Source organism: Salvia splendens, chromosome 4, assembly GCF_004379255.2.
Source record: "Salvia splendens isolate huo1 chromosome 4, SspV2, whole genome shotgun sequence".
NCBI classification, from domain to species: Eukaryota; Viridiplantae; Streptophyta; class Magnoliopsida; order Lamiales; family Lamiaceae; genus Salvia; species Salvia splendens.
Genome location: NC_056035.1, coordinates 13,130,475 through 13,155,484, shown reverse-complemented (window position 1 = coordinate 13,155,484; position 25,010 = coordinate 13,130,475). Strand labels below are relative to the sequence as shown.

Here is a 25,010-nt window from a genome sequence, read left to right as displayed (position 1 = left end):
AATAGTTAAATATTTTTCGCTTTTGTGGTGTTCATCAAAACTAGTCTATATTTATAGTAAGTTTCCCTTTTGAATGAAGTAATCTATGTTCCACTAACAATATTTGAACCCATTTTTCTCTCTCTCTTTCTTTACTAATTTTGTATTAAAAGTCATATCATTCACTATCAACACAAATTTTTTATAAAAAGAAATTGTATCGGGAGGAAGATAACGTGTAATAGGAAAAAAATGATTTCATTATAGACACAAATACAAAAAGGTCGCACTACATCACAGTGTTTTTTTCCACACACCAAACTGTATTCTCCAAGGCCAATGTGCACAAATAGATTAAACCTTATGTAAAAAGAATTACAACTCAGCTCTCCAAACATCCCAATTACAGATTTCACACAATATACACACATGCACAAACAAACAAATGAAGAAATTATCAAAATTAACCAGAAACATTAACCGACGCGCCTCTGCATCAGAATCAGCTCATCATTGGGTAGCATCAATGGGAGTACCAGTCCTCGCCTGAGATATCCTGTTTGCATATATCGTCACCAGCCGGAGTTGTGTACTATTAAGCCCTTCCAAATATGGCAGGAATGCTTTCCCCAGCATGATATATATGTCCACCAGACAGAAAACAACAGTCTGCAATAACAGGGAAATTTAAAATTCATGTAAAAGCTCATCAACTGATTACAAGACTTTGTTTTATGTGAGTCAATACTCTACAAGCATGATAAGTGTGGAGTGGGTGGGGTTCCAATTTGGTCATCAAAAGGTCGATAGTAGGAAGGGAATGCTACATATTCTCCAAAAGTGAAATTTTCAAAGCAGGGAGTAATCATTTTTACCTTCCGGACATCTGCACTCTGATTCCCAAATGCATCAAAAAGAGCAGGCAAAAATGAGGGCAACTGAGCCATCAGCTCCTCTTGAGAGAGCCTGCCTACAAGCTGCTAAGTAACATAACATTCTTAGATATTCCTAAGAATTCACAACACATCACATATGCTTTAATATAGTGGAAGTACACAAACTAAAGATAAAATTAATGTCGCTTTAGTGATTCATATGATAATTCATAATCACACCCAAAAGGCATTGGCTCAAAATGTATATTCCAAAGCAGCAAATCCATTACATTAGTTTGCCCAATTTTGTATTGGACAGACTTTAGATACTTGATCACCTATTGCAGTCTTTCACGTACATCATGAAACTGATTTCAAATTCATTCAGTAAAAGACTTGTCTGAAGACTTTCTTGCGAAACCTCCCCTTGTACTTATCTTTGAACACAAAGTTAAGGTGTATCTGGATTATTGGTGGGTTAGGCATTGTGGATTTAAATATATAGTCACACTTGTTATGAAAGTAAATAGAGGGATTTTAAAATTGTTTCTAATTCCAGGGTATTTGCTTTTCACCCTTAATTGGGATTAAGAATTCTTATAAGAAAGACATGCAACTTTGAATCCTTTCCTCTTCTCCTTCCATTTCTTTCTTCTGTAATCTAAATAGGTTGAAAGGTATAAGATAACCCCGTCAACCCAAGCCCCACACTCCTAACAACACTGACGTAACCTCATTTTAATCAGCTTTGAATATTGTATGAACCCTAAAAACTCTTTTTGAGTGTATTTCCTCTCCTTAGTGAGATTTTATCTATGTATTCCACTTCTTTGGTGGTTGCATTTATTGATCTTTCAACTAATGTAAAAGTATGACTTCCAAAATTGAGTGTTACTAGAGTGGAGCAAATTTAAATAGATTGCTTGGAGAAAGTAGCCATTGGGTTTGCCTTCAATCCCATTAAATGAGGTCCAAAGTGGGATTCCTAATTCACACACCCTCCTTCATTTTCTTTCCTACCATATTTTGTTTACCATCCCTTTTTGTTGATTGAACTTGGATGATTCAAGGCAAGTCTTGGGGAAATCCAGTTCCATGGAGCAAGTGTTCATATCAGCAAATCTTATTCATCAATTCATACAGAAATTGAAAAACGGATAGAACTTTATATCATAACTTACAAAATTAATTTATAGATTTTACCTTAGTCAAACAATTTATGCATGTCACAAGAGTTCTCTCATCTTCGGTCACAAGCAGAGGCACAATAACCTGCAATGCAACAGAATAAAAAGATGGGGGAATTTTAAAATTTACTTCCAAATACCATGGAAACTAGACATGTATATAAATAATCCGTATAAATCACAAATAAACTTACACTTAGACACCGGAATTGATCATACTGAGAGAACACAATTGTCAAGCAATGTTCGGATTCATTGGAGACCTTAATGTAGAGATAGAAGCAATGAGACGAAGAAGTAGAACTGAAGAAAAAGCATATAGAGCTTCAGGAAATAAGATGTACCTTCAAAATATTGTCCTTCGTCACATTAAGCAGCTTTTCAATTACAATCTCAACAGAATCCTCCATTGACTCCTTCTGAAAAAGAGAAAAGTGCACGAGTATGTGCAGAATGTTACTATATACAAATTCACAAAACAAAAAAAATTAGACTTAAATATAGACAATGTACCTGATTCTTTAACATCTCAACAATGAGCGTGACAACCAGCTCGCGGATTAATGAGTCGGAATCATCCAGCATTTCAAGTACAGCAGTTAATATCTGATTGAAGTACTGAACATGCCATTTGTTTAGTAACCAAAAGCACAATGTTGTTGGATGATTGACCAAATATCACAAATTTAAGTTAGCTGAGATTCTACCATGAAAAGTAAGTTAAGCAGCAGTGGCTGTTACATGTAAAGTAATCTATTTAAGTTCGATGGATTTAACTGTTTATATTATAGTGACTTAAAACCCATGATACCCATCCAGTCATGAGTATATCAAGTTCTTTCACCAATACTCTCCTGAATCAAACATCTTACACTGAAATTCAACCCAATGCGTCGAGTTTGTTTTTCATATCCTTCCAACACACCCAACAAATAAAAGAAAAAAAGGAAAGCTGACCCAAAACTCACAAATATCAAAAGCTGTTTTTATCTAAAGAGCCGAGAAAGCATAACCAGATGAGGAAAAAATTATATAACATACTACCTTGCTCCAGACGGAGTGGTCATTAGATATGGAGATTTCAATCAACTGTTGAAGTGCTTGCCGTTTATTTGCTGGACTGTCGTCACTCCCATTGCATATCTACCAAAAGTAAAGAAAGATTATAACTGAAGACTTTCAGACCAATACTGCCACTGACAACCTCCTTGAATTATTACTCCAAATTAATTATTAAGATGCGGTCATGTTATTTGTAAACTGGAGGAACATGGCAAACTCAAATAAATAAATATAGATGTGATCATATGATAACCCATATTTATGGTGATAACCTAATAACCTATCATTCTATGGATGAAATGTATCATTTTATAAAATAGAATATCATTTTATGGATTAAAAGTATCATTCTATGCATGCTGAAAAAATATCATTTTATAGTGTATAAATATCATTTTTAGTAAAAATGATATTTTTGACCCATAAAATGATAGGTTATTAGGTTATCACCATAAATATGGTTATCATTTTAACGCACCATATATATAAATATATATATATATATATATATATATGTGTGTGTGTGTGTGTGTGTGGTTAGGATGATAACTAGATTAATTTGATAACTAATCAACTCGGTATATTAAAAATGTCAATACAATGACATGAGTATGTCAACACAAATTTAGATTGCCATTTAAATATAAATGTCAACACAAAGACATAAGTATGTCAATCTAAATTTGTGTTGACATACTCTTGCCATTGTGTTGACATTTTTAATATACCGAGTTGATTAGTTATCAAAGTTATCAAATTAAGCTAGTTATCAATTGATTACGCCCCTATGTGTGTGTGTATACATATATAAACTTTTAGGCAGGCCAGCAAGCAGAAGAAAAGCTCACCATATGAAGAATCTGAGGGATACTTGGTCCTGTTTCGGTAGAAGAATATAATTTAACAGCAGGAAGTTCACGAAAACTTAGTGACGGTTCAGGTGAACGCTCATTGTCAACCCCAATGTCTAGAGACTTCTGCAGATGTTCAGATCCAATCAGTCCATTGATGTCCAAACGTGGTGTCATAGAAACCTCCGCTTTTGGATGACTATCTATTGCTGATAATCCCATATTATCACTGGAGATATTAGGTATGTATTTCAAACTTTTATGATTTGAAGTTGTAACATCAGCATTTGAGTTAGTCTCTACCAATTGATGATGCAAATTGTCCAGTGTATCATCAGATTTTTGGTTCCCGATAGAACCTGTGATGAACGATGCATCTTGAAGAGAGCTCCACTTCCTCCCACTATCACTGTCAATAGATCCAGAAGAATATCTACCAAACAACTGACTCTTCTTTAATGATCCATTATAGCCATCTTCAGAAGATGTTCCAACCACGTCAGATGGATCATATGAGGACTTGCCACGTCTCTCTTTCTTGCTTTGCAGAAAGTTCATGAGTTCTACCTCTATGCGAGGAGTATACTGCTTGAGGGCTCTTCTTAAGGAGTTCTGTTCTTCAACAGATAAGCTAACAATGAAGTTCAATACCGCCACCGAGTCAAAGTGAGTATAAACAGATATTATGCATGTTATAGCTGCTTCCTTCAATTTTGTATTTTTGTCATGAACCAGTGGGGTTAATTTTGCTAGCCATAGCTTAAGGATGCCACTATTGGCAGAACCTTCAAAATTTGAAGCATGCTTATTAAATGAACCAATAGCAAACTCAATAACAGCTAATTTTGCCTTGGGAGACCGTTGTTCGTCCGACGAACGCAACAGAGCAGGTAGAAGTGAATCGGTACCATATGTTTTGCCAACAATATCCAGTGTAGTTGAGCAAGGTTGCCTCACTAATTCCTTTGGATCAATCAACCTAGAAAAAACATGGGGTAGAATCCTCTCCATGTAACTTTCAAATGGCTTTCTGCAAGCTGGAATAAGATCCGCAAGAGTTGAAAGGGCTGCCTGTGCAACTTTGTGATGCGGGTCATCCAGGTGTTGAAAAAACAGCTTCATGACCTTCTCAAAACTCTGCATTACGTCTTGAATACCTCTTGGACCTTGCTGCAGAAGGGAATGAATATAACTAAATGCAGCCACCCGTGCATTCCAATCTGAACTAGAACTGAGCCCTTCATTTAGAGCATCAGTAAGAGTAGCTGGGCTGTCCGAATAACTTGAGAGATCACCCAGTGGGAGCTGACTGTCATCAAAGCTCCTCCTCCTGCCAGCAGACACTCGCCCAGTAGTATTCTTCCTTAGAAGTGGACGCTGGAAATTTGGTACATGGTTACCATGTGACTCCCTATAACTAGCATCTCTGTATTGTGTCTCTAAGTACTGTCTATCTTGAACGTTCATGTATCTCCTTGAATCCCTAAAATCAGGATTTTCTTCAGCAAATCCTCTATCTTGTACCTTTTCTGGAGCTCTCTTAGCTGAGTAAGAAGAATGCGCAGACAGAAGCTCACTTCCAGTGCTGTTATAATATGATAGTTTACTAGACTCCTTAGAGGCTTGGATTTGTGTGATGATATCAGAAAGCACCAACCCTCCATTGCGATTGTTGCCTTTAGATATACCAGATACCGGATCTGTTAAAGAATTTGTAAGACTATTTGAAGCTGGAACAGCAAGGGGGAATGGTGGATCACGAGAAGATGGAGGGTCAACTCCTGCACTAGGGGCAAGAAAATAAATAGCTAAACCATTCATAGTCATAGAAGAATCATTGAATCAAGATAATCAGCCGTTAATGAAAGACTAAATCTATTCCAAGAGTGTGGAAATTTTTTGAAGAGTCACTATCCAAACCAAAGAGGACCAGATAAATTAACAATTCAAAATTAAGAGAATAGAACAAACTAAGTACCTAAGTCCAAACTGGAGGACCGTCCTCTCTCTGATATATCCAAGCCTCTCAGCATACTCTCTATGGCAGTGACCTTCTGCTTGCTCGAGTGCAACACACTTTCTAGGCTACGCTCTGCACCCTTGCCCATAGATTTTGCTTGAGAGATCAGTAGTCCAGAAGTAAGAGATGTCCCTGAGGATAAACTACCGCTTCTATCCATTGCAACTATCGCAGAAGTCCCATAACCAGGTATATTTGAAGGTGTGGATGCATGAGTGGAGAATGACATGTTTGAACCTCTTTCACGAATGGAAGGTGAAGCATGTCTTCTATGCATCCCTCCATCTTCATCGTTTATTACCTAGCACCAGCTACTATTTCTCAGCTAATAGTTTCACAGCAATAGAAGGATTCAGAACAAAAGCAAAAAAATATGTGTACCCTTTGAACAACAGGATCAAAAGACATGAACAGACGCCGGGAGCGATCAGGCCATGTTTTAGCAAACATTCTGTAACAGGTCCTTGCAGTAGATCGTACCTATTCAGAGTAATGTAGCCCGTGAGATTGAAGTACAGTAGTAAAGTATGTGCAACTATCATAAACCTGAGATATGAATGCTGATTCATCTGATAATAAAAAGACGAATAGCAAATGACTGCCCATCCATATAAATACAAAGAGGTATATTGAGGAAACAAACCTCACTCATTGCATCAGCCACACAACATCTAATAAGATCTTCATAGAGGTCAGCTGACCGTTGTATTTCAGGTGCATCAGCCCAATATTCAAGTATAAGAAGCACATAATCACAACACCTAATTTAGGAAATAGAGGCATAAGTACAAAGGTACAAGATAAAGTTTGTACTATAAAAAGAGCATAAGACAGAAGACCAAGCAGCTTAGAGAACAGCATAATAATACCTCGCACGGAGTACAGCATTGCGGTCATTCTTTGCAGAGTCAACAATCCGGGGAAGTACACGAGGAACTTTGCAATTGCGTAACATCTGTAGATCAAAATATATCTCAAACGTCAGAATGATATTAAGATTCTCTTATTATTTTAGAAAAAGACCACCTAACAAAACATTAGAGCATTACCGTCTTTATGCAGTTATCCGCCGACTCTGCAATTACAAGCACTGTTATGACAACAAGCTTGAAAAGGACCTAAATTCCAAGAAGGATAGTGAGAGGCAAGATTAATTGTATCAACTACCATAATGCGTACAAAGAGTTGTTCTCACCGGAATAAACATCTCAGCACATCCCTCAAAATCCCCCAAGAGATCTTTAGATAAGAAGTTTAACAAATGACATGCCTAGAAAATGGAAATTACAAAAGTGAGAAGACCGAATTGATAAAACTTTCAGCCAGTAATTAAAAGTAACAAATCAAATTCTCCGATATGCTCAATTTAGCAAGAGTAGCTAAAGTATCACAGACAAATGACTTTTTAGCACTAAAAACATGTTATTTTCATACTCCTTCTCACACGTGATAAAGCCAGCAGCATTTGGCACTTTCTATAAAAGATAAACAACTTTAAGTATATGTCAGAAAGATACTATACTGCTCATGGAAAAAATTATTGTATTTGCATTACAGAAAAAAATTCTCAGTAGGGTTATAAAGCCTATAATGAATTAAAAATTGAGTGTCATGATAAATTATTAGTATCTCATCATAGTTTCGCGCAATTTAAATGACAATACAGATAGAGAGAGAATGTTCTAAGCAATCAGATAGGGCCAAACCTGCTTCACAATGCTTGAGCGCCGATCTGATAATTGTGTGCTCAAAGGACCAATTAGCTGCTTGAGAAGCCCCCGGAAACCAGGGTAATCAGCTGCACCTGCACAATTAAAAAAGAATTGTACGTGTTTCTGCTAATCCTGATCAACAAAATGAATCATCATTAGACAACTTAATTTATTACAGCAGGAACTGTGCGCTTCTGTAACCTAAAATGAAATTGTCTGTTCAATATATTACGAAGCTGTACTCGTAGTATAAAGAATAAAGTCTTGGATTCGCGACAAGACTGGTTTTGTTAAAAAATTTTGGAACCAGTGCTTGGATAATGATGTATTGAACGGACCTCCAATAACAAGGCCTTCAACTCTCTGCATGGCAGCAATACGTACAGACCAATCTTTTTCAGGCACTAAGGTAGAAGCAATCTTCTCAAACTCTCTTGTAAGCTCTTTTTCTGAATATACTTGAATAGGTTCTACTGGCTTTTCTGTGATGTCACCATCTGCTGCTCAGAGTAAAAGGAGACAAAATTAATCAAAAGTTGAAGCAGAAGTATAAGTTGTTATATATGTAAAAATGTTAGTATAAAGGGAATGGATAGAGTCTCACTTTCTTGTGCATTTCAATCGTAAACTGGTTTTTATGATAACAATTTTTTCTAGACAATACTATAACCTTCAAGAAATTTTAAGGCATTACCCTAAACCTCATTTACTATGAAAAATAATGGGATTATTATATTATAACGCTTGAGCTCAAGTTATAACTTACCAAATATTAAATTCTTAACCAAAACAAAGAAAAACAGCTAGATGACTATAAAATGCAACACAAATTTATAGGTAGGCATTTTCTTATGAGTACTGACCTCCAAAGAGAGAATTTTCGCGTGACATGTTTTTGGCCTTTGGGCTACTTTTCTTTGGATTATGCATCGTAGGCTTGGTCTCGGTAGATGAGTAATTGCTCACAATAGCATCTGAAGAGTGAATCTTGGGCTCAATCTTTTCTACTCTGGCATTAATATCTCTTAACTGCGGTCAATTGTGACAAAAAGCATTTCAGAAACAGTTCAATCATGTGCCCTTTTACGTTTAAAAATGATTCTGTTAAAAAGGAGTTAAGGGTAACAAAAATTTCTGTCTTGTTCACTCGAGTCACGATACAAAACTTTTGACCAACAATTACCATTTGTGCAGGTAGATGATGTCGATTCAATTCTTCAAGGAACTGAGGCCCAGCCTGAGTATACATCTCCTGAGATTGTCAACCAAATGTTAAGGAAAAAGTAGTCTTTAGTTCAGAAAACTACTTAGGTATGCAGGCAGTCTAGAGCAACAATACCAAATAAAGCATCAGAATAAAGAATGATACATATATGTTTTTTAATATATGCAACAAATTTCTGAAGTATGAGCTTCACGAAATCACATCACCATAAAATGATTAAGGAAAAATGTTGTTTACAGCATTTACGAATTCCTAGAGAGTAAATCAAACACCAGTCAATTGTAAATTGAAGCTACCAACCCATTTAATGCCCTAAAGTTCGCCAACTTTGGATGACTAAAAGTGTTTGTGGTCAAACCACCAAAACTGCCAACTAAAAAGTTAAGGTTGTTAAGTACAATCATGAAAATGATCATTATAATTAAGCAATGTTCAACTCAGGATCCGACAATAAGACACGTCGAACAGCAACTCAAACACCAATTGTGTAGCCGTAAAAAAAATCATTAGCATGTAAATCATAATATACTTCCTCCTTTTTCGAAGGATATCATAAACGATGACGCCGCTGCCAATTCTCTAGAAAATAATTTCCACTACACAAGGTGCAAATGCACCGTGTTGATTTTATAGGTGAAGCCTCTTGCCAGCCTTATCTAGAGAAAAAGACTCCTAAACCAAGGATCAGAAACTGTTGTCATTTTTCTTCCATCTTAGACTACCCAATTCAGCCTCTCACTATTAGTTTCTAAGTTAGTAACATTTGTAGCACTAAAATGCTGGCCTAACAAGTAAGAACAAGAGTCTCATACTTCCATGAAATAAACTGCATACTTCTTCTATATCCAGACAACAGAGCATGAGGCATGTCAACCTTTATAAAACAAGTGAACAGGAATCTGCTACAATCACTGGTTAGTAAAGCACATTTTCTTTAAGGCAAGATGTATGACCTCATCGCATATGCAAGTGTAATAAATCGATACTTTTAGAGAAAATTTATTAAAAAAACAGCTAAACATATTCTAAAGATCCTTGTCATTGAAACATGCATAACCAGATGACAGCCAACAAATAGTAGCATGTATATTCCCGTTTTCATGAAGCAGCTACAGGATTTTATCAGTCAAAAACAAGACCATCCAAGGGCATAGCAAAAATGGTGAGTGTATTCTAAATGAACTAAATAGCTTAGCAAGAAACTGATAACTTCACAGCTAACCGGCCTACATACTCCATAATGGGTCCACCTGAAATACAATCTATCTTCTGACCGCAGAAGCACTTCCAACTCTGAATATGTAAAAATCCTATAACGATCCAAATTTAATCATAATAACATATTTGAATTTATTAGAAATTCATGCTTCAAAGCTTGGTGGTGATGGCGCAGTACAGGTGACGATAAAAGTAGTTATGGCTGTTGGAAGACAGGTGACAAACAATACACAGCAATTTTCCTAACCTCAATGCATGAAATAGCTGCCTCCCTAACACCAGGGTTTGGATCATTCAGCATCTGCAAAATCTGATCCAAGAAGATATCAAATTAGGTGATCCATTCTTGCTTCACTTTAAAATGTAAGCTTGTGCCACTCAAATTAATAGAGTCAACATACAGGAGGAAGAATGGCACGCTGAAGAGGTAGTTCTGTAGATGCAAAGAGACCAATAGCTGACGTGACTGTGCGAGCAAACTCTTCTCGAATTCTCCAACTTCTGTGCATCCAAGCATAAGATCCTGCCCTTTCAACGATAATTGTTGGTGAAGAAACCTGCAGCAGAGTTGACACTCTCAGTCGCAGAATGAAACTCATACAATTCATTATACATTCAATTTAAATAGTGCTTGAGTTTTTTGAGTTATCGGAGTTCAGTCTCATTTGCATGACACAATTACAGAGGCATATTAACACATAAGAGACTTTTAATGAAAGAAACAATCTATTGAATCAGGTTAGCGATTTCTTCCATTGCTAAATTCCACTATCAGAGTGATGACATTAGAAAAGATACAAAGGAGGAAGGGGGGAGAGGGAGAGAGAGTTCAAATTAACCTTCTATTATCAAATACTCATGAATCTAACAATATTCAAACCATATAAAAGAGACTCAAGTTCTAGATCACCAAAAAAATAACATAAAGAGGAATATTAAATTTCGTAGACAGAAACATGTTTAACAGAGGCATTCTCAATGGAGGATTATCAGACTTCAGTCTGAAGGGAGGTTTCACATACTCTTACAGATTTGCTCCATTGATTTAAAAAATGGAAAGTATACAATGGAAGTAGCATCACACTTTAAAGTGACTGCAAATTTAAATGGATAAGCCTAGGAATGGGATATTGCAATTCTACGAAATGGACCCACTTCTCACTTCCCATTGTTTACCATGACTTTCGTGTAGCCTACACCACATAGATATGTAACATCAACCCATCCCACTTTTCAAAAGGAATGAAATATCATTTACATAGAACTTATACTTTCTAGTGAAGTACAGGTTCCATGATCTCTGTAGCTTTTAAAGAAAAACCTAGAAATTCGTGAGTGTAAAATTGCACAACTCAAAATTTCAAGTTGGGAGGAGTTTATAGTTATAAATGGCGAAGCTTAACTAAATCTGATTGTTAAGATAATGGACTTTGTCATTAGTAGACAAAATTAAACTGCGTACAGTAAGCAATACAGACACCGGTCTATCTATTAGCAACATTTGAATAGCATTGGTTATCCCTATTGCAAACCCTAGATGATTCATATTCGGATAAATTCCCCAATAGGTTGTAAAGACCAATTTAGAACGTATCAGAGCAATCACCAATAAAGGAATTCACGGCCAAGTAACAGAAAACCACACGCAATTGCGATGCTGTTAAACCCTCATCAGCAGAGTAAATAAAGAAAAACCAAAAACATGAACATAAATTTGAAATTTGAACCCTTCGGAAGCACCAAACACCATTTAAAAGCCATTACCGCCACCTAACTGGCATCCACTAATCGCACAGAATTTACAAAGCAAGCACAGAGACTCAACGAACAGAACGAGCATAGCTGTACAGCACTTGCGCACAAAGAGTCGAACCCCGTACCTCCATGAGAGTGAGCAGCAGCCTCCTGGCGGCATCCCTAACAGGCTGTTTGGCGTCTCCGAGCCTCTCGACCACCGCGGGAACAAGCGCATTGAAATGCAGCTTGAAGTGCTCGCCGGAGAGCACGGCGGCGGAGGCGAGCGCCTGCAAACCGCCCTGTGAGACACGGAAGTTGTTATCCTTCAAGAGATCTAGGCCGACGTCGACGAGTGACGTCACCTCCGACGGAGAGAGCGTCTTTCTGGAGGCTTCGAGGAGTTGGTGGAGGCGCTCGACGCCCGCCATCCGCTCCTTAGTGTCCTTCGCACGCGCCAACTCCAGCGCGTCCTCCATTGCTTCGGCGGTAGGAGCAATTCGATGATTTCGCCAACGGCCGATCGGATCCGGTCGGAGTTGGAGAGTGAGGAAAGGGGAAGTTCAAGTGCGGAGAGAGAGAGAGAGAGAGAGAGAGAGAGAGAGAGAGAGAGAGATTTGAAGGTAGAGAAAAATGTGTAATGACAGTCGGAAAACAAGTCGAGTTAATTTACATGGTTAAAAATTAAAATTCTTTGGAGTATGATTTTTTACTTAGGGAAGGGAGTTTATGTTAGTTATAAAAACTTAAATATTTCTTTTAAGCCTTCCAAAAAAAGTAAAAGTGCATAATTTAAAACCATTGAATTGGGAACTCTCTAACAAATTGTGTCTCAAACAACCACTTTTTTTCTGTTATTATTGATTTTTTTTATTAGGCTGATGCATGACATAAATTTTGAGTGTGGGTTTTCATTTTCAAATAGGTAAATAAACAACTCAGACAAATAGGTGGATCGAAACGTTGCTTAAATGATTTTCATTTTCTTTTTACTCGGAAAGGAGAATGGTGGAGTTTAATGTTTGTTTCTTGCTTGTCTTCAAATTTTTACAAAAATATTATCAACACTAAGTTCATCTTTTGTTTCTCCGCGCCTTGATATTTTATTAGTAGTATCATTTTATTTATATCCTTGCACTTTTTTTTTAATCAAAAGACGCCCTTGTGGGGGTTTAGGCACACCCCAACCCATTGCACTTTTATTGGAATGTTTATGTCATCTCTGACATTGTCACTAAACCGTCCCTTAAATTACTATTCGCGAGCCCCACTGTACTTTTTTACTCCATCCCTTAACTAAGGGACGGAACCTGCAACCCTCAGTCCCTTATCCGTCCCTTAACCGTCCCTTAAAATACTATTCATTCAATTTCATTTTTATATTTTTTTTCCAACAAATTCAATTAATAAAAAACACACTTAATTAAAAATAAAATAACATTACAACATAAAATAAAAATACAACTTAAAATTCAAAAAAATAAAAAACACACATAATTAAAATCCTAAAAAAATAAAAATGACATAATTGAAAATACAATTTTATAGAAAATAAAAAAAACTACTCCGCCGGTGAATCATCCCCCGGGAAGGTGGTGGAGATGCACTGAAGCCATGAGGAGGCGGCATGCCAAGTTGTGGTGCCATAAACATAATTCCGTTAAGCCAAGCTTGGTATTGGGTGGGCGTAAAGCGGGAAGTGTCTGCCATTGTGGCGGTCATGTACATGGCCATAAGGAGTTGGGGGGTCCCCCCGAGCCCGAGCCCGCCTGGCTTGATTCGGCTCGGCCCCTCCTCCCTCTAGCCGCCTTCGCTGCATTTCTCCCTTGCTGCCGACGGCGCCCACGGGAGGACCCCCCGGCATCGTCTGTCGGAGTCTCATCCTCCTGCGAGGCAAACTCTTGTGGCCCGGTGCCCGAACCGCCCTCACCAGACGAGTATTGGCCACTCGTCGTGCGCTTCGAGTTCGAGCCCGAGCTGGACCGTACACCGATGGCCCACCTTTCCTCATCCCTGGCGGCCTCCCAAACATCGACATATTTAAATTGTTTGCCGGTGTCTTCGAAGTAGACCCGCAAAGCCGACCTCAGAATGTCGGCTCTCGTGGCTCCGCTTTGGTACTGAGCAGCTTCATTCTTGTAGATGGAGCAGAATCGTTTGACCTCTCTGTCGACTCGGTCAAAGTGAGCGTGGAGCATCTTATATGTGCGGCGGCGGGTCTTTTTCGGCTTAAGCTCGTGGTAGGCCTCGGTGACCTTTTCCCAGAAGCACTTCCGGGGTTGTTGATTCCCGACGATGAGATCGTACGAAAGCTGATCCAGGCGTTGTACACCGCCAGCGTTTCTTTGGGGTCGTACGGATGCCGGCCTAGATCATCCTCCTCCTCATCATCCTCGTCTGCCTCCGCCTCCGCCTCCGGCCTGGAGCTTCCCCCGCCTCAGCCTCCTCCAGCGCCTCAGCTACCTCCACCGCTTCGGCTACCTCCCCCACCTCGGCCTTCTTCCGGAGTGGGTTGAACCGGATAATCCTCCCGAATCTGGGAGAGTCCTTGCGAATACCGCGGGGCGGAGGGACGGGGCGTATGCATCCACATCAAAATTGGGTGGTTGGTACCCCCCGGCATCGACGAACCCTGGGTGCCCGGCGTCGACGAACTGGAACTACCCAATGTGTTGTACATGCTCTCCCAGTCGCCGAACGCGTTGAGATCCCACCCGTCGGAGCCGCCACCGCCGGAGTTTCCGTCACCGGACATTTTGTGATGAGATGTTAGATGAAAATTGGAGAGGAAATGGAGATGATTTGGGAAGAATAGATGTGTAGTTGTGTGTGAAATGAGGATGAATTATGAGTATTTATAGAGTGAAAATAAAAAATAAAAGGAAAAACGGCTATTAACGGTAATATACCGTTTCACAATTTTTTTTTATTTAATTCAAATTTTTTTAAAAAAATGAATTATTGCGTCAGCGTGACGATGCCCACTCGCGGGACGGCGAGTGGGCGTCACACAAGGCCTGGGAGCGCGCCACGTCGCCTCGGCGCGTGGCGAGCCGTCTCGCGTTTCGTCACGGCGGAACGGGACGGGTGACGGGCTGGGGACGAGACGGGGCGCGGCAACGCGTCACGCCGCCGTCCCGTCCCTGAGTGACGGGATACGGGCCACCTGCGTGACGCGTTGCGGGTGGCCTTATAATAGTTCTATTAATGAATAGAAATTGAAATACTTTACTATATGCTATTGTTACATTAAATTCTCTGAGTTGATAATGCCTTCTTTTTAAATTCAAATATAACAATTTTTATGATTCTCAAAATAAAATATTGATGAAATATCGCATTGCAAGCGAGGGCCAAATCCTACTAACTACGCGTGGTATTCTATGATTGATTAGCATATACTAGTAGTATTATAGACAAAAAACCAAAACTTGGATCAATTAATTAACTAATTTAAATATCAATCATGTTGCAGGGCTTGATAAAGCCATTGATGCGTTCGAGACAATTTTGTTAATAAGCATCAATGCCTTGAATATTGGAAAACATTTCATGGTCATATTGTCCTCCAATTTTGAGTTGTTTTGGTATGACTTATAACATTTTAAGATTTCAAATGATACAACTTTATCATAATATTAATACAAATATTATATTAATGTTGTGTTCAAGGTTTTTTTCAATATAGTAATGGCTCAAAAGTAGAGTATATCGTATATTTAGCTACAAATAGAAATGATATGTTATTCTAAATTTAATAAAAATATTACACAGATTTATACCTTTTGTCCAAAAAACCACTAAAGTTAATTACTCTACGTTTGGTTGAAAATAAAAAAATTAGAAGGTCAGATAAATAAATATTAAAAATTATTCGTCAAAAGTAATTTACCCTAAAACATAAAAAGTTGACGAATGATATCACACAACAAACAATTGCTATATTAATTTAATTTGTAAAATATGAAGTTTTTTTTTTTTGCTTTTATTTTATAGTTACATGTGTTCTAACATGTAATGTTAACATTGATCGAAATATCAATAAAAATTCAAAAAGTCACTAACATATGCAGTACAGCAAAGATACTAGTTTATGGTAGTTCACTAAAAGTGGACAAAAAATAACAAAGTTTAAAACAAACTTAAAGGACCACAAATATGTAATGAGATATTTGGTGTCCATTGATAGTGGAGTAAGTTAAAATAGATTTGACTTATAATAGATTTGACATTATAACGAGTGTATATTGTGGTATGGGGGGAAATTTAATACATTAATAGCAATTAAGGTATGAGGTGATTAAATCTAATCCAAAAACCGAGTGTTTATCGGTTGGGGAATTAATACATTAACATTTCTAGGTTGTTAGTAAGGTAAGAGATGTTTTCAACTATTCAAGTATCTCCCGTCATTTACACCAAATTCAGACTCATATTTTAATATATGTCACCCTAAATTTTATTCTAATCATATACATCAAACTTAAAATTTACACCATTTTTTAAGTATATGTCTCACAATTTTTTTGCCTATACACACCCATATTAGGTGTGGTTCCATAAAAAACATAAAAATAGATTTGGATTTGCAGTATTATTGGAAAAGTTTTCTACACTAAAAATGAGATTTGATGTCGAGATGGTTTTATTAACAAATTGTATATAATTTATAGGTTGGTAGCGAAAATATATTAAAGTATATTGGGACTGAAAGAATGAACTTTATTGCTTGCTTGGAACTTAGGTTTCCATCGAGTTTACTTGATGCTTTGAGATTTTAAAAATACTTAACATTTGAAAGTTTAAGATTATGTTTGTAGTAGCATTTTAGGTAATTATTGGTGATGAAAATCGAGAAATATGAGTAGAGGATAGATTTGTTTGGGAGCCCGATTCAAAGTTTAATCCAACATGGTGTTTGAATTGATGTTTGATTTGTCGATTTCACAATATGCAACAAATTACACCGGATTTGTTCTACAAAGATATCAAGATTTAGAAAAAAGAGTCAGTTTGTTATATTTGGCTAAGTGTTGCGATTATGAATTTGACATACTCTCTTAATTGATTTAATTGATTCAGTTATAGCTGAACTGACAGATGAATCATCACTTCTAACCAAACTAATTTTTATCACTTAAATCATTATCATGGAAGGGTGACAGTCGAATAAGAATCGTAGAGAAAAATAGTTCTATTTCTAAACCATAAAAAAAGTTTTAAAAAAAACTTAATACAATGACACAGTAATCTGATAATTATAATTAATGTGCATGTTTTGTCAAAATAATACTAAAAAAACAACTCGAAATGAGAATTAGTTTGGTGGAAATGCACTGTCGGTGAGACGTGCAAGTGCAAGTGCAAGTGCAAGTGCAAGTGCAAGTGCAAGTGCAAGTGTGCAACTTTGGCTTCGTTATCTAACTTGGCCATTCCGTGGGGAACACAAACGGTTGTCTATTTAAATTATACTATAAAAATCGTAGGGAGCAAATATACAAGATTGTAGTATAAGAGCATACACATCTATACTCTTGCCAAGGCAACAACATGATGTGGGTTCGGACATACTTTTATTCATCTTTTACTTCTTAGAGCATTCATAATAGGGTGCCATATAGTCCGCCCTATAGGGCGCCCTATGCTCTGCCACATCAACATTTTATCATCCTACCCATTCACCTGCAGTGGGATGTCCTATAAGCCGCCCTATAGTCCGTCCTAAGCATTTTATTTATTTGAATATTTAAAACACTACAAAAATTGAAAAAAAACTCCATTTCATTGAAAGTTCAAACATTAGAGTACGAAATAAAAAAAACTACAAATTCTCAATGGCGGTTACGGTCCCAAACTTCTTCAATCATGTCGTTTATGAGCTGAGCATGGTCTTGTTGGTTGCGCATTGAGGCCTGTCTAGATAGAACCTCATTGTAGCACATCGGTAATCCTCGAACGTGGGGCGGGGTCGTCGTGCTGGAGCTAGATCCACCTTCATCATCGCCCCAATCGGTGACTCTTCCACCTTCGTGTTCGACTATCATGTTATGCAAGATGATGCACGCATATATGATATTGGCGATGACTTCCTTGAACCAGAAACGGGCCGGACCTTTCACTATTGCCCACCGCGCTTGGAGCACACCAAACGCCCGCTCCACATCCTTCCGCGCAGCCTCCTGCTTTTGCGCAAATAAAACTCTCTTGTCACCCACTGGGCAGCTGATCGTCTTCACAAAAACAGGCCACCTTGGGTATATGCCATCGGCCAAGTAGTACTACATATGATATTGGCGTCCGTTGGCAGTGAACTCGATGGCCGGGCCGTTGCCATTGCATTGCTCGGTGAAGAGGTTGGATGAGTTGAGGACGTTGATATCGTTGTTCGACCCCGCTACACCTAAGTAAGCATGCCAGATCCAGAGCCGATGGTCAGCAACGGCTTTGAGGATCATCGTCGGGTGACTGCCCTTGTATCCACTAGTAAATTGGCCTCTCCACGCCGTCGGGCAATTCTTCCACTCCCAGTGCATACAATCGATGCTCCCTAGCATTCCAGGAAAGTCGTGAGTCGTCCCGTGCATCTGCATCAAGGCCTGGTAATCCACAACAGTCGGCTTTCGCAAATATGTGTTGCTATAAGCCTCCACAACTCCCCTACAAAAAATCTTCAGGCACTCGCGGCCAGTTATCTCCCCGACGTGAAGGTACTCGTCGAACATGTCCGTCGTGGTACCGTAGGCCAACTGCCGGAGCGCAACCGTGCACTTCTGCAACGGCGTAAGTCCGGGTCTGCCGATGCCATCTTCCCGATACTGGAAGTATTCATCACGTGCCTCCAACGTTTGGACAATACTGAGAAAAAGATCTCGCCGCATTCTAAAACGGCGGTGAAAAATCGTCGGGCACCACCGTGGTTGCTCGGAAAATAGTCTGCGAACAGACGTTGGTGAGCTACGTCGTGCTCGCGGTGGACAAACGTTCAATGTCGAATCGGCCTCGCAATCTGCTCCGCCTGGACCTGCTCCGCCGCTTCACGCTCGCGCTCCATTTCGGCCAAGCATTCCGCCGCAACCTCATGAACACAATCGAATAAGGCCCGAGTCAAGGCCGAGTAATGCCCTCCGCTGTACTCCAGTCTTCGGAGGGTCTCATTTTTTTAGTGAGAAAGATTGGGAGACAAATATTGGTGTGTGGGGAAAGTCAGAGATGGGAGAAAATTATTGGCGTAGCCGTGTAGGAAATGGAATGAGAAATGGGGTTTAAATAGATAAAAAAATTTAAAAAAAAAAACGTGTTGCATCGTCCGCGTGACCCGCAATGGGGCGGACGATGCGTGTTCCGACGCTATCGTCCGCGGACGATGTATAGGGCGCGGACGATGCTTCGTGCATCGTCCGCATGACTACAGTGGCGGACGATACTGTGGATGCTCTTATTCTTCCACAAGAGAGCACTACATCCACATTCATGCTCCTCTGCAAGAGTATGCTCAAGGGTTAAACCATTCTATTATTCTTAAATACTTCAATTACTAAAAACATTTCCACAATATTAAAATGTGTTAAAAATACCCGAACTGCTATTACAAATTAAAAAAATAAAAAATTACATAATTAAAATCCTAAAAATTAAAAGTTACATAATTAAATCCTAAAATTTGAAAATACATCCGTGGAAATTTATAAAAGACTAGTCCGATGGCGGTATTCCCAATTGTCGTTGGAGAGCTCATATCATTGCATGATGTGCATCTAATCGTTGGGGAGTCAACCGAGACGTAGCAGCGTTAGTGGCTTGATACAAAATGGCTCACAACGTGTTGGTGGGGGGTGGAGGCGACAAAAAGGGAGCGAGAGCGGAAGCGGGAGCCGGCTGTTCGACTGGCCGTCGCCTGTTTCCTTCCTTGCGGCCGGCGTTGGGAACCACTCGGGCCGGCGTCGGGTCTATCCAAGTGAGCTCCGGCAAGCTGGCTTGCCACCTCGTCCTCATTGGCGTCAGATAGCGATCTCGACCGTTTGCTGGAGGAGCTAGAGGAGGATCGGACGCCTCCCTTATACTTTGGCTGATGACGCACCTTCTACCAAGGGTTGAGATGCTTGAATGGTTTGTAATGCACTGATTGGTAGGTCGACATGGCGGCTATGATGATGTTGACCTCGCTGGTGCCGCTCCCTGCCGACCGTTGTTCCTCGAGGTAATACCCATAGAACTTTTGGATTTCTTCGTTAGCTCTTCCAATGACATTGCGCACCATACTCTCATTGCGCTCCACCGTTCCATCTGGTCAGCTGGCATTGTACAGGCGACTGGCGCGGAACCAAAACTTGTCCCCACTTTGGTTCGTGCCTACCTCTGCATCTTGAGATTTTCACATAGGCATGGAATATCTTCTCCATCTCATGCGGAGTGTACGGAGTGTGGACGTTGGGGTCACCGCCACTGCCACGAGTACGGACACGGACGCCACGAGCGCCACAACTGCCAGAATCGGCCTCCGAAATTTGGGACAACGATGGCGTCAAGGCGCTCTCTCCCGAGCCTTGTTCGGGTACCCACCCGTATTGCCCCTCGGGAACATCTTGCTCATCCACTAGGTAAGGACGGTAGCCACCCGGAATTTGCGAACCTTCGGTAAGAGGAGGGGGCGAGATATTCGTATCCGGCGAAGGGAATGGCGATCCGCCGAACCATTCGTGGTTCCATCCGCGGGAGTCGGAGGGGTGATCGCCGGAGCCGGACATTTTTGCAAGAGAGAAAGAGTGAGAATTTAGAGAGAAGGAGATTGATGAGAGAGTTGTTTGGTGTAGTGTGGTTAATTTTTTATGTTGAAATGAGGGATTTATAGATGAAAATGTGAATTTTGGGGTAAAAGTAATGAAAAATAAATTAAAAGTGGAGAAAAAATGGATATATATATATATATTATTGGGAAGGGGGGAAATATTTTTTTATTTAAATCAGATTTTTTTTAATTTTTCAAATTTTTTTAAATAAAAAAGAAAAAGAAATAGCTAACAGCATTGCCGTTGGCGAATCACACAGCGCCACGTCGCCCTGCTCTTCGGCACGACGATGCTCGATGCTAAGAGCAGGGTCGTGCCGTCGGCAAGAGCACAGCAGCGAGCAGGGTACTTACCGCGCCGACAGCACGACGACTGCTCATACTAGCACCGATGCGGATGCTCTAAGAATTTCTTAGTGGATTTAATCCAATTCACAATATCCATCAAATGGAAATTCTTTTTAGATGGAGAATGATTATTCTTGAGAAACAACACTTCTATTTTTAAATGGCACGTATAGTTTATGCTTATCAAATAATTTTTGGTGTAATACCGACGAAATAAATAAGTTAGGAGTACTACTACTATATGGAACAATGCTTTTTGCTTTTATTGATAATGTGATATTGTCATATTGACAAAATAGTCCATTCTTACACCACAATTCACAATTACAATTATGCCACATTAGCCGACATAGTATCATTTTCTTATTTTACCAATTTCTAGTTTTATTTATAACATTAGATGGTATTGAAAGTTCAGTAATTATCACATAAATTTGCATAATTGTAATGTGGATATGCAAAATAAGTTAAAAATTAATAAATACTTGTCTGTCCACTAATATGAATCTTACTATTCTTTTTTGGCAGAAGTATTAAGAAATGTAAATTGCAAAAAATAAGTGGAATGTGAATTTCACTATTATGTACCATAAATGTATGAACATTTGGGATGACACGAAAATTAATACACAATTGATAAAATAGGATATAGACAGAAAGAAAAAGTAATTATAGAAAAGGAAGTTAACCAAAATAGAAGATGATATTTTTATAGGACATCCCAAAATGAAAAGTGTCCTTATTTTTATACAACGAGGAAGTATTTTATAATAAAATATAAATAGAATCTATAATAAAATATAAAATGAGATATTTATTAGATAGCGAAAAAAATGACAAAAATGAGATTCCCATTAGAGGAAAATGGAAAACAACCTTTTATGTTATAGTTAATGAACATCTATTGACATATTTTGGTAGTTTAAATATGATACTCACTAAGGTTAATTGTCATTTAAATTACAAATTTTGATTGACTTATGCCTAAGTTCATAAATTTTGAAATTAATATATTATATAAAATCATATTATATTTAATTATAATTTTTTTTGCAATTGTCGCATAATGGTTAAAAGCGCTATTAATATGAAAATACAAATATGTTGCGACACCAAAAATGGCGTTGATTTGGACAACACGATACCGTTTAATTTTGAGTTTAAACTAAAGCAATGCCGATATATTTGACACAACATGGTTTTATACTTTATTGCCACATCATATTAATTTATAATCATAGTGGCACAATTGTAAAAAATTGAAACTTTATGATTTAAATAATGATTTTAATAATTTACTACTAATTATGAGTATTAATTTATTGCAAACAAACGCATTATTACGTTTTATTCAGATATACTTGGTACATAAAAGACAAAAGTTGAGAGAAAACAATGATTGAAGTTTGGGACCGATCATTGAATATCTATAAACCTGGATAATTAGTTCTAGAGTATAAAATAAGTTAGCAATAACTTCTGATTTATGGCTTTAATCTATATCAGTCATCATTAGCTTAAAAGATTGAAGTAAATTTAGGAGGGATAACTGTTTTGACTACTTTACCTGTCAAATCTATGAAGCAAAGCTAAGATTCGAATTTAATTGCAATTTTACACCAACAAATTTACCATTGTGAGATGGTCTAGTCCAAATGTGACTCAATCATAAAATATATTATTTTAAAATATAATTAAAACATGCTATTCAAAATATGAATTTAGATCAAAATCTTGACCCGTCTTACCAGAAAACGACCTTACCCATTTTTTTTATAAAATTATAAATATGTTAAATCTAAATTATAATGCGAATATTAATCCTCATACTAATCTTAATCAATGAGATAATCACATGTACAAATTTCTAAGCTTACTTTCGTAGTTGCACGTTCCTTTAATCACCTTTTTGCACTTTAACCAACTTTATCATCCTTAAGAAATTTCTCCACGAGACGTTTGGAACGAATATATAATTTTGATGATATCCAATTTAATAAATTAAAATTTTTATAATTATGTAGGCATGATTGCTAGCTTCTTTATTTGAATATATATATGAATATATATATATGAATAGGTCCATGGTCAATTGAGATTTTTTAAGCTAATTGAGAAATGAGATGCATTATTAGCCACTCATTTTTATTAAATGAGTGGTCCAGATTTTGCCACACAAAAAATATTTTTAAATTAATTTATTCTGAAAGGGTATAATGGTAATTTGAGTAAAAAACTGTCGCTGCTTTAGCCCCTTCTCCAGCCCCAATTCCTAGGGTTTCTGCTAAAGGAAGATCACATAGCTCTTTCTCTGGATCCAATTCATAGGATTTTCGGTAAGAGTAAATCTCACATAGTTCCTTCTCTGGCACCGTCGCCGGCGCACAAGGAGAAATCCGAGAGTCCGGCACCAGCTCCGGAGGCCTTCGACGGTGCAGCTGATTCATATTCGGACTGGATGGATCCGTCTACTGCAGCGGAGCTCAACCGAAATGAAGATTTTCTGAGCAGAAGTCCGTCGCTGGCTCCTGAGACTGAGGGTGCGGAAAATCTAGTAGCATCACCGGTGCCGTCTCCGGAAACGCATGGCATCAAATTGGTGCTGCTAATTCTCACTAATTGGGACAATAAAGGTCACTCGATCAGCCGATTACTTTTGAGTTTTTTTTATAAAGTATTTTAGATTAATTAATTCCTTTATGTAGAGTCAGTAAGCTATTTTTCTGCTGCAAGCTTTGAATAATTTGGATAATGTCTTGTGTATTGATTCACATAATTTCGATTATATCTCTCGTCATAATTTTGATTCACATAATTTCGATAATTTCGATTATAAGTGTTATTTTTTAGTTGTTGACAATTTAATACGAGTTGTTGACATTTGATATTATGGCTATTGATATAGTTGTTGACATTTGATATTATGGCTATTGATATGTGAATTATAAGTGTTATTTTTTAGTTGTTGACATTTTAATAGAGCTGTTGACATTTGATATTCTGGCTATTGATATGTGATTATAAGTGTTATTTTTTAGTTGTTGACATTTTAATAGAGTTGTTGACATTTGATATTCTGGCTATTGATATGTGAATTATAAGTGTTATTTTTTAGTTGTTGACATTTTAATAGAGTTGTTAACATTTTAGTGTGATTGTGTGTGTGTGTGTGTGTCCAAGAACTGATGTTTTACTATGGATTGAATTGAAATTGTTTTGCTTGGACAGGTTTAGGGGTAAAGAAGCTGATGCTTTGTAGCTTCTTCTAGCAAATAGCTTTTCTGTCTGAATTTGTAGATTATTGTGGCAGGTATTAATTCTAAATTTCCTCCCTTAAATAAATGAAAAATGAAATTTTGCTTGATGTTTGATGCTTGAATGCTACATTAATTAAGTCTCTCATGGCTTTGAATTAGTAGCATCTAATAAAATCTTATAGAAATTGGCTTTGAAGAATTTATGGATTGTCTCGGAGTCGTCGGGGAGCACGGGCATCTCGTAGGCGGCGGCGGCCGACGTTTGTGGAGATGAAAGGTAGGAACATTGGGCCTACTGTGATTACGTATACGACTTTGATCGAAGGGTGTGTTGCAGTGGAGAGGGTGGATGATGCATAAAGGTTGGTGGAGGAGATGAGAGGATATATGATTAAGCTGAATGTTGTAACCTATTCAACCTTGTTGTCGGGCCTGTGTGATGCAGAGAAGATGTCTGAGGCTCGGGCTTTGTTGAGGGAGATGGTGGAGTAGCACATTCCACCTAAGGATAACTCGATTTTCATGAAATTGATGCTTGGCTAATGCAAGGTGGGTGATTTTGATGCTGCAGTTGATGTGTTACAGTTGATGATTAAGCTGAGTATAACGGAAGCAGGGCATTACGGTGTTCTGATTGAAAACTGATGCAAGGCTGGTCAATATGATAGAGGCGTGAAGTTGCTTGAAAAGCTCATTGAGAAGGATATCATATTAAGGCCTCAGAGTACATTGTATATGGAACCGAGTGCTTAAATTT

At 38.2% G+C, this 25,010-nt stretch overlaps 1 protein-coding gene across 2 annotated transcripts; it reads right to left on the bottom strand.

The window, feature by feature from the left end:
* Positions 1-218: 218 nt before the first annotated feature.
* On the bottom strand, positions 219-12,504 carry LOC121798664 (CLIP-associated protein-like). Of its 2 annotated transcripts, none has more exons than XM_042197782.1 (21): positions 12,010-12,504; positions 10,531-10,686; positions 10,377-10,439; positions 8,870-8,938; positions 8,550-8,715; positions 8,025-8,186; positions 7,681-7,778; positions 7,170-7,244; positions 7,024-7,092; positions 6,844-6,929; positions 6,618-6,735; positions 6,356-6,454; positions 5,933-6,275; positions 3,952-5,735; positions 3,086-3,184; positions 2,555-2,659; positions 2,386-2,460; positions 2,236-2,304; positions 2,058-2,126; positions 855-956; positions 219-648 (listed from the first exon to the last, which is right to left on the bottom strand). In XM_042197782.1, exons 1-21 carry the CDS (start codon positions 12,340-12,342, stop codon positions 490-492), a joined length of 4,299 nt encoding a protein of 1,432 aa, XP_042053716.1. In that variant the 5' UTR covers positions 12,343-12,504; the 3' UTR covers positions 219-489. The 2 variants fall into 2 exon arrangements, with proteins under 2 accessions (XP_042053716.1, XP_042053717.1); XM_042197783.1 differs by having other exon boundaries at positions 8,025-8,183.
* Between the last annotated feature and the right edge of the window lie 12,506 nt (positions 12,505-25,010).

Coding starts and splice junctions, on each gene's coding strand:
- LOC121798664 (XM_042197782.1), bottom strand. CDS start 12,342: ATGGAGGACGCGCTGGAGTTGGCGCGTGCGAAGGACACTAAGGAGCGG. Junction 6,455..6,617: donor TGGCTGATGCAATGAGTGAG/GTTTGTTTCCTC, acceptor TACTCTGAATAG/GTACGATCTACTGCAAGGAC. Junction 3,185..3,951: donor TCCCTCAGATTCTTCATATG/GTGAGCTTTTCT, acceptor TACTTTTGGTAG/ATATGCAATGGGAGTGACGA.